General features: G+C 36.9%; 1 protein-coding gene across 12 annotated transcripts in view; it reads left to right on the top strand.

The window, feature by feature from the left end:
* Window positions 1-13,452, top strand: part of Zasp52 (Z band alternatively spliced PDZ-motif protein 52) — a 110,595-nt gene that overhangs the window by 85,225 nt on the left and 11,918 nt on the right. For 6 of the 12 annotated variants that reach the window (XM_088267632.1, XM_088267631.1, XM_088267630.1 and 3 more), the window contains 2 exons: window positions 1,624-1,926; window positions 4,011-4,185. In XM_088267632.1, the coding sequence (XP_088123758.1) occupies window positions 1,624-1,926; window positions 4,011-4,185 (478 nt within the window). Of the gene's footprint in view, window positions 1-1,623; window positions 1,927-4,010; window positions 4,186-7,899; window positions 7,939-13,452 lie in introns of all 12 variants that reach the window. The other 6 variants (XM_088267640.1, XM_088267639.1, XM_088267638.1 and 3 more) reach the window with 2 other exon arrangements.

The raw sequence follows: 13,452 nt of genomic DNA, 5'->3' as shown, positions 1-13,452 counted from the left end.
TTCTAACCCTTATTTGCACCAAACGGTGCATAGGCCACTGCATCGCATCGACGCAGTGTTATATTGATTTCTGATTACATGAAGGCAAGGTTATCATTCCTGCGCTTCGGGTGATATTGGAGTGAAAAATCACCTGTATTTATCTTGACCTTAATGGGAATCGAACCCAGGTCCAAATGTATTAATCAATGCACTATGGAGGCGAACAGGCTTCCATTACTTCCAGACAATTAGTCAAACATGTCTTCCGGTTGTGGCATATTAAACTTTTAAAGTCTTACTTAGTCATAACTATCCCAAAAGATGTCTCTACATGTTCCAATATTATAATAATACTTGTATGATAATTCATGGTGGGGCCAGTTGTATCGTGGCAGTTGAAAGGTTAATGTATTGAACAATCCTTAATTCCTGACTAACCGTTAGAGTGCTGAGAATTAATATATCGATTCTGGTATACTTTGCCAAAAGCGCGGCCGTCGATATATCGACGATGACTATGTGTAAACTGTAGGTTCTCTCTCAGCGTGCTGAAGTTAATTTCTGTTTCAATCAGTCATTAATGGGATTTTCACAAAACAGAATTCATTCAACCATCACATGTCTGTTCACGCCCGATTTAAAAAAATATATTTTGCATATTTTTTGTTTTTCAGAATGTACATTGAAAAAATATTTTTATATATTTTTTTTTCAATACCTTACCTTTCAAATTTTTTTATTTTTCAAAACCATATAATTATTTCGAAGGAAAACTTATTTTTCAATGCTAAAATGGTGTTCTAAGAAAAAAATCAATTACATAAAATGTCACCTGGATTTGGAGAAAATTTAGTTGCGACTTAGTAAATCTTCAAACCCTTATCCGCACCCCAATGGTGCATAGGGCACTGCACTCATATGAACGCAGTGTTATCTTGATCGTTAACATATGAAGGAAAGGTGATCAGCCCTCCGCTTCAGGTACCAGTCCAGGGTAATATTGAATAAATAATAGAGTGAAAAAATCACTTATATTTATTTGACCCTCCCCCTGGGAATCGAACCCGGGACCTCCAGAACGGTAGCTGAGCGTGCTGACCATTACGCTACGGAGGCGGACCTAGTAAATACTGGGCCTTTGGACTCAATGTACGATAAATTGCGAATTAATTTTCTTTAAACTCAGGCATCATTTGACGTAACTGTATTTTTGCTTAAAATAAATATACAGTTTTGAAAAGAAAAGACTTATTGAAAGTAACTTAAGAAAATTGCAAAAATATTTTTTCAAAATATATTCTTAAAAAAGTCAAATTAACAAAAATTGCACGCGAAACCACATCTCTAGCGCGGTCATTCGCGTTCTAAATTCAAACGACTGAGACCTCAGCCTTGTATTCACAAATAAACAAATTTGACCAAAAAATAGAAATACATATTTTGAAACAACCTATTATTTTCGCCCTAACAATGCGCACAAAATTTAAAACGGACTTTTTTTTTGCAAAAAAGTCTTCGGCAATTTTAGCGTACATATAAGGAATACAGCGTACATATAAATCTCAGCCCTATAACGGTTAATATGTTTCCGAGAGCATGTCTACTAACGTTGATGTTTTCTCCTCCTTACAAAAATTTCAGAGCACGAATGATTTGATTGGAAATATGAGTGACTTATCACTAAAGCTTAATCAAGATAACGTGGATGCCTTCGCGAATGTCCTCGACGAGGAGAGGGACCCCAGGGCTCCGCAGGGCTCCTCTAACGCGCCCCCGGCGCCCCCCGCTAACAATAACACAGAGATAAAGATCGGTACTAACGGACCGGCTTCCGGGAATTTGTTGAGTGTGTATCCCATCAGTGTCCAGACGCACAGCCCTGTCGGCATCTCTAACGGAGTATTTAAAAAGGTCATCCCTCCGCACATGGGAGGCAACTACAAGGTAATTTATTCACGGTATTTCAAGTGTGTCCGAATCTTTGTTCACAAAGCTGTCCCGCTGCATTCCCAGATTTGTTACGGAAGCATCTAGGCTTCCTGACAGGCCTTCTCTTGCAAAGCATTTTTTAGTTTTTGTTTTATGAACTTATTTACGAAATTTATAGAAAATGTAAAACCAAATTGTATTCCGATTTTTCAGGGAATTCACACAACATTTTGAGTGTGTCCAAATACTTGATCACAAAATCTGGATTATCTCCAATTACAGGAGTTATTTTCATATTATTTTTTGACATCTCATCAAAGATGAAGAAGAATATGATGAGATGTCAAAAAATAATATGAAAATAACTCCTGTAATTGGAGATAATCCAGATTTTGTGAACAAGTATTTGGACACACTCAAAATGTTGTAAATAAATTATCTGGTCAAATTATAAGCTTAATAATAAAAATGAAAATGGTATTTTCTGGCGTTTCTCATGTGTGCGATTATAATCCGGGATTCGGATCTCACATACTAATATAAGAGTTTCTGCTTAATAAAAAGCTTCTTTACATCTCACCAATAGATGTCTCTAGTGAAGTTTTAGTGATTCACGAACAAGGTTTCTAAATTGGTTCATATATATAGAACTTCCAAGAATTTGAGTAGTGTGGTTGTCAATAATGGGTAGAATTGGTGAATGTTACACGTGTGTAAAGTGATCACTTAAACCAGCCTATGACGGTCGTAAGCCCCGTAAATACCCAGACTTCCATATTCTTCTTCATCTTTGATGAGATGTCAAAAAATAATAGGGAATTTACATTTAAAAGCTTTCAATATCCCTGTCACCGCCAATCTAAATAAATACAAGTTTGTAGAAACACCACCAAATTTTCTAGAAGTGCCCCGGTGTAGGCAGTGAAAGGGGTTAGTAGTTCAGTTAGATGACGTTGGCCGGTACACAGACGCCTCCACGACCCGACCAGCACAGCCAGCCAGACATGGGACAGTGCAAAGACATTGCAGAAAATGCTCAGTCATCGTATTTCTCACTCAACCATTATTCATCAACACTCTATTACAGATGTTGGTTTGTCTACTTAGGAGTTATTTGGTTTTAACCATAAAAAAACATGAAAACTGGAATCAGGTAGTTTCAACGTGAAATGGTATTTTGACCTCTTGCAAATTATCCATTTTGGAGTTATTTATATTGACATCTCAACATAGATGAAGAGTGATATCTAGTCTTAGTAAATACCTGTAAATACAGGTGCTTACAACCCGTCATAGGCTGGTTTTATGTGATCAAAAGTGATATAAAGATACGAGTGTAACATTCACCATTCTACCTCTGATTGACAACCACATTGAACAAAGATTTGGACACACTCAAAATAAGTGGTCAAAATATAAATTAAATTATATTTTCAAAAGATCTTCTTGTAGTTATAATAGTAAATTTGGATAATTTATATAGCGCCATTTTCGTAGGATACTACCTCAAGGGTGCTTCAGTATGTAAAATAATTATAAAATTAAAATTAAATACATCTTACGCACATTTCATGAAGGTCTCTGCTTATTGAAAAACTTACTCAACTCAACCATAGATGGTGCGGTAAAATGTTAAAGATAGATACATAAATAAATACATAAAACAATAAGTTATAGGATTAGCAGCAATAATAGAATAAATAACATAATTTGTTTTCTGTTAAAATCAAATATTTGTAGTTTTTATTAGCGCTTTTATTTCTGATATATATTGTATTCTTGCCAGTGCCCTTTTATTATAACCTAAAATAAAATGTATACCCACACACAGGCCATGCCTTTGTGGGATCTTTTTTTGTATTAATATTATATATTTTTTGTACTTGTAATTATAACACTTAAAGAGACTTTAAGAGAGGATACCTCTAAAAGAGTTTATTTAAAATTCACCTCTTATAGATAGATAGGTACTAAAAAGCCTTCGAATAGGTACTTACTGAGATGTTTAAAAATCGCTAGTAATTATAATATATTGTAAACTGCAAAAGAATTTAAAATAAAACAGTAAATAATAGTAAAATAAGATGATGTCCTCACAGCCCAGCAGCAACATCTCAGGGCCGAAGCCGTTTGGGGCACCGCTCTCCCCGGCCATGCACTCCCCGGTGTCGTCGCTGTCCCCGCGCTCCGGCCCTACGGCCCCCGTGTCCCCCGCCGCCACCCTGCCCCGCCCGCAGCAGTACTCGGCCCCCGCGCCCGCGCAGCCCTTCACAGGTAAGCACGTCACCTTCGCCCCGGCCACCAGGGTCCTACTTGTCTGATTCGCCCCTGCGCATGTATCTATATCCATCACCTGGCAACACGGGTGACCGCTGACAATACTGATTATGGAGACACCTACTTACGATACTTTTGTAAGATTACTATCGTAATTCTACGAGTGAAAAGGGAACACGCATATCGAAACACAGCAGCCAAATTATCTCAATTAGTTCATAAGTCTTCCTTAACTGGACCTTCCTTAATAGGACCTTCAGAAAGTACTCAATGCTCCATGTTTCAGCAGCATAGAAAAAAATGGAGTGAACCAAGCTCCTGACAAGCTTTATCTTGGTGTTGTTATCAGGCTGTTTTTTTCATCAACCCCGACCCTTATTATACTCACATTCTGCCGCCCGACCCTCAGTATACTTATCGCAAGTAACCACAAACCCAATTCAGTTCTATAAAATGTTTTTTGGCATCTCACGCTCTACCAAAAGTAAGCAAACAGAACGCTTATAAGCGTCTCCCGCTCTCTACCAACTGTACGTAAAAGACACTACTGAGCGTTTCCCACAAACAATGTGTTAAAAGTGATACAAACATGTTTGTTGCACTCAAAGTAATGATAGAGACAATGAAATTAAAATTCTTCTTCTAACCCTTATCCGCACCCCAATGGTGCATAGGGCACTGCATCGTATAGAAGCGGTGTTATCTTGATTGTCAAATACACGAAGGAAAGGTGATCAGCCTTCCACTTCAGGTACCAGTCCAGGGTCATATTAAATAAATATTAGGCTGAAAAATCACTAATATTTATTTTGACCCTCTTTGGAATCCAACCCGGGACCTCCAGCATGGTAGCGCGCTAACCACTACACTATGGAGGCGGACCAATCATGTTATCTTTCTGTAGCATCCGTGATTTTTTTGGTCTTGAGGAAGATCCATGGCCTGGTTTATAATGTAATCAGGTTCTCTACACCCATGTGCCCATACCATCTCAATAGCCTTTCCTATACCTTACTATTGATGTTTGTTACAGCCAGGCTTACACGAATGCTAACTCTTTATTTTGTCTCTAAGGGACACTCCAGCTGACCATCTAAGCATTCGCATTTCAGCAGTTTTCTAGTTACCTAGAGCAGTTTAAAATGTGATAATTTGGCAACTAACTATTGGGATATGTGAAATATTACATGTGATTCCCCCCACTCGTAGAATTATGACTTTATTTTTTAATTTAACAATTACATATATGGAATTGCTTACTAAATGAGATTTTTATTTTATATATCTTACATGGTATTTTATATATATATATATATATATATATATATATATATATATATATATATATATATATATATATATATATATATATATATATATATATATATATATATATATATATATATATATATATATATATATATATATATATATATATATATATATATATATATATATATATATATATATATATATATATATATATATATATATATATATATATATATATATATATATATATATATATATATATATATATATATATATATATATATATATATATATATATATATATATATATATATATATATATATATATATATATATATATATATATATATATATATATATATATATATATATATATATATATATATATATATATATATATATATATATATATATATATATATATATATATATATATATATATATATATATATATATATATATTTTATAAGATAATAATTCGAATTTTCACATACTGTATGTAAGACTGACTAAGGGTTTTTTAAATGTGAACTTGAATTTGACAGACTTAGTATAATATATAAAGTATTATATTATATTATAATTAACCTTCATTTACTTACAAAATTTGGAGTGTGTTCAAATCCTTGTTCACAAATCTGGGTTTTTCCACTTGGGAGCTATTTATATATTGACATCTCAACATAGATGAAGAAGAATATCGAAGTCTGGTGTAACATTCACCATTCTACCATGTACAATACCACAATACTCTAATTTTGGAACTCATATGAATATATTTTATAATAAATAATAATAAAACCCTTATCCGCACCCCAATGATGCATAGGGCACTGCGTCATATAAACGCAGTGTTATCTTAATCGTTTACACATGAAGGAAAGGTGATCAGCCCTCCGCTTCAGGTACCAGTCCAGGGTAATAATATTGAATAAATATAACAGTGAAAAAATCACTTATATTTATTTTACCCCCCTTGGGAATCGAACCTGCGACCTCTAGAACAGTAGCGGAGCGTGCTGACCATTACACTACGGAGGCGGACAAATTGTATTTTATAATTCAGATATTCTTTCTTTTGTGAGTTCTCAGCAGCATCTATGGTCGAATTGAGAAATAAAGCGTACTCAACTCGACCATAGATGCTGCTAAGAACTTACATATGAAATAATGTGTCAATCATAAGACGTGCTTATATGAGTTATAAAATTTGAGTAGTGGTTGTCTGTCGTGGGTAGAAAGGTGAATATTACGCGTGTATAAAGTGATCACTCAAACCAACCTAAGAGAGGTCGTGTAAGCCCTGTGAATACCCAGACTTCCATATTCTTCTTCATCTATGTTGAGATTTCAAAAACCTTCATTTAGTTGCAAGGTTTCAAAATACCATTTCATATTGAAACTACGTGATGTCAAATGACTTTAGCTTGGCGTGGTCCAGTGTTTATGTTTTGTTGATGGTTCACAGATTGAATGATGTGCATTTCACATCCAAGTGATGTGTGATCAATTTGATTTGAATGTGTAATTTTATAATTTTATTTATTTTTACTAGCAGCCGTGTATAAAGGAATTAATAAATAAAATATTGCTTAACAATTTAATAAAAAATATTATACTGTGTACAGTAAAACCTCGATATAACAGACTAATTGGGGTGTCCGTTAAAGCCGAAAGTCGATTATATATATATATATATATATATATATATATATATATATATATATATATATATATATATATATATATATATATATATATATATATATATATATATATATATATATATATATATATATATATATATATATATATATATATATATATATATATATATATATATATATATATATATATATATATATATATATTTTTTTTTTTTTTTTAAAGGAATAACCAGCAAAGCTTCTATTAGAGTCTTGTCTGCAGGTCGGATAGTACGGACATTGTATTTAGATAAAAACAAACAATACAAAACACAACAAAATTCTATTTATTGTCTTCAGACACTCTTCGTAAAGTGACGTTTAGTTTCAACACGCTTGCCTTGGGTAATCTTCAATAAAAATTAAATCAAGTTTTGCTTGCGCTTTCGAAGTTTTGCTGTTTTTTTTATACTAAACTGTCTTAAATTACAAAAATGCAAATAGTATTAATTGGCTGGATTTTTAGTCCGTTATATACGAAATTCATTAAATAGAGGTCTGTTATATTGAGGTTTTACTGTTTTTAAATACAAGTTTAATCACAAAACCATAAATATACATTTTTTTAAATTATATATACATTATCCACACTTATACATTATTCATACAACCAGAGGATATCGGAGTTGATGTCTGAGTAGCATTTTTTAATTTCTTCTACGCCATTGGAGAATATCGCTTTGAAATTGGTTTCCTTTGCTATTCGTTTTAATAAACCATTACCAAATTTTAGGTCAATTTTCCTCAATGAAAGCAGCTTCACCTTTTAAAGGTAATTGAAGAGGTTTGAGCACATTTGTACATAGACGCTGATGTAGAATCCAAAGTTCTTCTTTAAACTTGTCGTAAATACAAAAAATATGATAATTAACATCCGTATTGCATTAATTCTTGAAATTTGTATATATGCAATGGTCTTTGATCTTATACGGTTAAGGTTTTCAATGACTGAGGAAGCACATGTCAAAAATTGGACTGTATGATTCCCCAGTCTGGAGATTTTGTATTGTGGATAGCGAAACGCTCATCCACATTTTATAAAATTGTGACGCACTCGCTTACAAATGAGGTCACATCCTTGGAGGGCCACTACTAGACTCCGAGAAGGTGAAGCTCCTAACACCAAGACAGATCGTGAGTTACATGACTCGCGTAGGTCTTGAGAGTGAACTATGACACAGAGGGAGGTCACAATAGACTTAATACAGTCGCGGTGATACAAGGGATGCAAGATCCTTTGACCTCTAAAAACAAAATATATAAAAAGAGATTTTCAATACATTTGTGAAGTATGGCTGATTGTAGAATGGTGAATGTTACGCGTGTGTAAAGTTGAGTTGAAATATCAAAATTTAAAAAGAATTTATTTTACACATCACTTTCTAAATGACGAATTCTCATTTGAACACCACAAACAGTAGAACCATCACACACGGCCTCACTGTATTTTTCTCAGCTTTTAATGAATATGCGGAATTGTTACTGCCGATATATTCATGTCAGTCAAGTTTTTGGAAGAATTTTTGCTCATGTTTTGAAGCTTACAACTACTCTCTAATAATTGGCTGAATACTGACAATTTTAACACCAACCCATAATAATATAAATACCTTTTCATCAACTGATTTGGCAGTCACTTTGTGGTAATATTTATCCATTTTTAAGTTAAGTTTTACTCGGTAAATACCGTCACAATAGATCTTAACACACTTCGGACGGGAAAGGTATTTCTACCCGTTTGGTCGGTTGATGCTTAAGGACGGGATGGTTATTTTTACCTTCTGCGCCGGCCTCATTTCAAAGGCAGAAAAGAAGGAAATGAAATTACCCAATGTTTTTATATGAATATTATATACCAATCTTTTTGTTTAGGTCGTAATTATATGTACATAATTATCAAATCCTATCGCCAGCAGTCTGCAGGCGTAAAAAATATTATTCGTCTTTAAACCTTAACTGCACCCCAGTGGTGCATAGGGCACTGCACATCATATAAACGCAGTGTTATCTTGATTGTTAACACATGAAGGAGAGGTGATCAGCCTTCTGCTTCAGGTACCAGTCCAAGGTGATCCTTTCCAAGTGATTGCCAAATGAAAAAATCACTCATATTTATTTTACCTTCCCCCTTGAATCGAACCCGGGACCTCTAGAATGGTAGCCGGGCTTGCTGACCACTATACTACGGAGGTGGACTTTTATAAATGGTTCCTTTATTTAATGACTATGAATAATGGGAGTAGGTTGTAGAATTTATTGCAAAATAATTCCTTTGACCTAGTATGGTATGAATATGTAAATGTTTGATTAAAAATATACCCGTCTGAAATGTGCTAAGAAATAGTGGTATTTAACAAGTAAAACTTAAATTTAAAATATTATTACCGTTGACAGTACCTACACAGTGTACTGACAAAAACCTGCTATAGCGGATCTCTTAACCACATCCTTTAAGAAATTAATATCAGAACTGTGTATGAACAGTGTATAATAATTATACAGAAATAACCACAAACTACATATTACATGTTGCGCCACATTTACAGTATGCATCCTACACATTTAATAAATTCACATATTTACTGTTGAATTGAATATTTTTTAGTCTTGTTTATGCACATGTCATATTTTTAGGTTATCTTTCACATTATGAGAGGTTTTAGAGCAGGGGTGGGCAAATAGCGGCCCAGATAAATTTTAGTATTAAGTATATTAAAATTTTTAATTACTGTCACAATACTGCATTTTCTCAGCTTCCTAAGCAGTTATCTACATCTATTAAAAGTACCACTGTAGGCAAACAATTGGTTCATAATTTTAAAAAAAAACTTTAAAATGTTATTAGTCAATGTTTTATCCATAATGTGGCCCGGTAGACCAAAAATTTGCCCACCCCTGTTTTAGACGATCTTTAAATGAAATTGATGTTTCAACTACAAATCTCTGTTGATTTCCTTGTAAAAATGTAAGAAGCTTTTTATTTTAGTCCGCTGTATTATTTTAAGATAAATGCTTAATAATTTTCATATGACTAATATTATTATTCCACACAATTTTTCAACCCGATCCTATCTCCCCGATCTGACACTAACCTCTTTTGTTTTCATTCTACACTAATATGTAACGTTCGAAATAAAAATACTAACACGATTATAACTAAATCAAAAGTAAAAAGCGTGAAAAACGTCGTTTGGCCCCCTGTCAATGCTCCCGATAATGAAGAGAGTCAAGATGAAACAAGCCTCCCCTCCCAGACCGACTGCCCTTGCCCTAGCGCCCGACCCCCTTCCCCTTCCTACCGCACTGACTCCGCCCCCTTGATGACGGCTCCCTGGCTCGCCAAGACCTCGCGCTCCGATCCCGACAGCCATCACGTCAAGTTCCTGGACCAAGTCACCCAAGAACAGCAAAGCGAGACGTCGGTCTCTTCCTCCGTCCGAATGTCTTCCACCTCTATGGTGCAGTCCTCCGCTCAAAGCTCTACTTACGAAGAGGTCACATCCGGACAAAACGTCATATCTTCATCGCAACAGAGCGCCTCGCTTCAGCAATGCCAAAATATCACCGGGGAAAATACCCTACAAACGATATACCAATCCCAAACTGGTGTCCCAATTCAAAAAACCTACGAAACACCCGTCCAGGAATTCCAAACAATGTCCAAAGAAGAAAAATCTGAAACCCAAGTATCTTCTTCCGTATGTACGAATTACGAATCTCAACATCAGAACAGCGAACAGTCTGTCTGTTTGACGGAGGCGCCAAATACTTCTGGTAAAAAGTCGCCGATGGAATGTGTGGAAACGATTTCTGAAAAGATAGATACTCAACAACTGGTTCAATCGCTAACGGACAACTTCGAAACAATGTGTCCCCTTTCCTCTACTATTGAGGATGTTAAAAGTAAAGTCGAAGAGAATATAATTGAACAACATGATAAAGTACAGGTGCAAAGGAAAGAATCTATTCCCGGGCCAGATGCTGGCGGGTATCAAGCCCTACAAGGTCAAAATCTTCTGTGTATTTCCTCTAATGAAACTAAACATCAACAGATCAAACTGGTAGACGCCTTGACTATAGCCCCTGAACGACCGTACTCGCCTCTTCCAGAAGCCACGCAAGCTACTACAGTCTGTCCGTCAACGAGCGAACCTCTGACAGTTTCTTCGACGACATGTTTGGAACCTATATGTACGACAAAGATCGAACAATCCTGTGTCGAAAACGAAATTAAACAAGTTCAGGAGAACAGAGAAGAGACATCGACTGACAACGCTATAGAGATGGATTCTTACGAACCCAAACACGGGTTCGCTTCCATACCGCCGATAAAGCCCCACGCACCTGTTGAAAAATCGTCTCAACCAATACCGATGCCGGAAGAAACTGCGCCTTACTTTCCCCCAGATATACCAATTACCGTCGAACGAAGGCAGCCTAGAGGAGGGGCAGTTTCGCCGCTAGTTTCCGCATTGACTATTGCTCCGACTCGTCCGTATTCCCCCCTTGGCTCTCAACCGATCGAGAGAGGCTCTCTACTCGAAGCTCTCACAGTAGCCCCGGAACGTGCGTACACGCCGCTAGCCAACGAACAAACCCTTTTAATTAAATCCGCCAATTATCCCACGGAAGCAGTTTGTTCGAAGCCCATCGCCGTAAATACACTGTCTAAAGAATGCGTGAGGCCTGTCGCTACTCAGCCGTGCCACACCGTCAACGTGCAAACCTCTAAAGCGCCCATTCAAACCGTTTGCCAGTTTCAGTCATCCACCCAACTGTCGGCATTCAAACCCGTAGCAAAAACTGTTCAAACGTTTCCACCGCCTTTTCCGGAAGACATGTTCGATTCCCAGTCCATGGCGACTAGTGTGAATAACCAATTCATGCAAACGTCAAGTTCAACAAAGGTGCATACTACATCTTCGTCTCTAGTTACGGAATCCCACGAATCTTCTTATCATCGGCAGTTTCAACAGCAAGAAATGAAACAAAGCTCTAATTTTATGCAAAATTATGAACAGTCACACGATTCTCTTCAGGGAGAAAAATTGTCTATCATGAGTAAGAGGGCGTCTTCTGGTTTACAAATGCCATCAAATTTACCCTGTTACCAGAAAAATCTAGAGCAGTTGCCATCTCAAAGGGGGAAAACCCCGGAAATCATCAATGAACCGGCTATACTGCAGAAACCGATATCTCCGTGCGTGGCACCCGACACCATCGATCCGCATGTCAAAAAAATTAATTCAAATCAACGAGCGATCGAACAATACACGGCAAACGAAAGCATGAAAAGTGTCGCGTCGACGCAATCTGTACAAATTATGGAACGAAAGGATATAAACATACCGTCCGTGAAAGATCTCCAGAAAGATACACCAATTTCTATGACGTTTCAACCGCTTACCGAAGCCAATCTTCGCGTTTCACCCACTATCGGTAGCCGACCGACTACTCCCAGCATGATCAACAAGCCGGCTCCGCTGGTACCATATTACCAGATGAATTTAGTAGCCGTGGAATGTTCTGCGCCTGAAACAAATCTTTACGAACCATCGAGCCCGGAAGTGAGCCGTTCTCCGACACCTAAAATGATCCGGACTCGATCTCCGGCTCCCGGCCCTCCCCCTAATCCTCTGAAGATGCAGGCGCCTAAGATCAAGGACACCTCTGTTCAAGCGCAACAGACTCACTCCCTACTCTCTCAGGCCACGGCCAATCTTCGCAAAGAACACCAATCGGTGAAGAACACTTTCCAAAGCGGAGTCGAAGTTTTCAATTCTTCCGGCGCCAAAAACTGGGCAAACAACCAACAATCCTTTTTAAAATCGCAGCAAATGACTAAAATCGGCTTTCATTCGCAAGAAACTGCGGATACGAGGATCAGCGAGTCGTCCCAGTCGAACCGCCAGTGTATCCAGCAGGCGACTCAGTCGCAATCCGTTTCGGAAACGGGTACAAATTCCGTACAAAGAACTAGAAAAGTTTTCGAAGAATACGAGAGAACCCGGACTTCAAAATCGATCGAAATACAAAAAAACGCCGGAGCGATCACCTCTTATCCTCCCCCGCAAATCCCTAGAAAGTCCTCATCATCCGACCAATATATCCCGCAAGAATCCCCGCGGAATGTTCAGCCACCTCCGTCCGCTCTCCCCATCGTATCTTTTCGCCCGACTCAACCCGAGGCGACTGTCTTGTCTGTCGAACCCTCCGCTAATACGGCAACAAAGCCCCTACCAGTCTACGGGCAGCCTTGTTCCATCACTAGCGGCGCTAACCGTAA

The sequence above is a fragment of the Brachycentrus maculatus genome, unplaced genomic scaffold, assembly GCF_059751285.1.
Source record: "Brachycentrus maculatus isolate JH-2025_06_01 unplaced genomic scaffold, ASM5975128v1 h1tg000301l, whole genome shotgun sequence".
In the NCBI taxonomy this organism is placed as follows: domain Eukaryota; kingdom Metazoa; phylum Arthropoda; class Insecta; order Trichoptera; family Brachycentridae; genus Brachycentrus; species Brachycentrus maculatus.
Note: the sequence above shows the minus strand (reverse complement) of the source record. Positions and strands in the feature narration are given on the sequence as shown.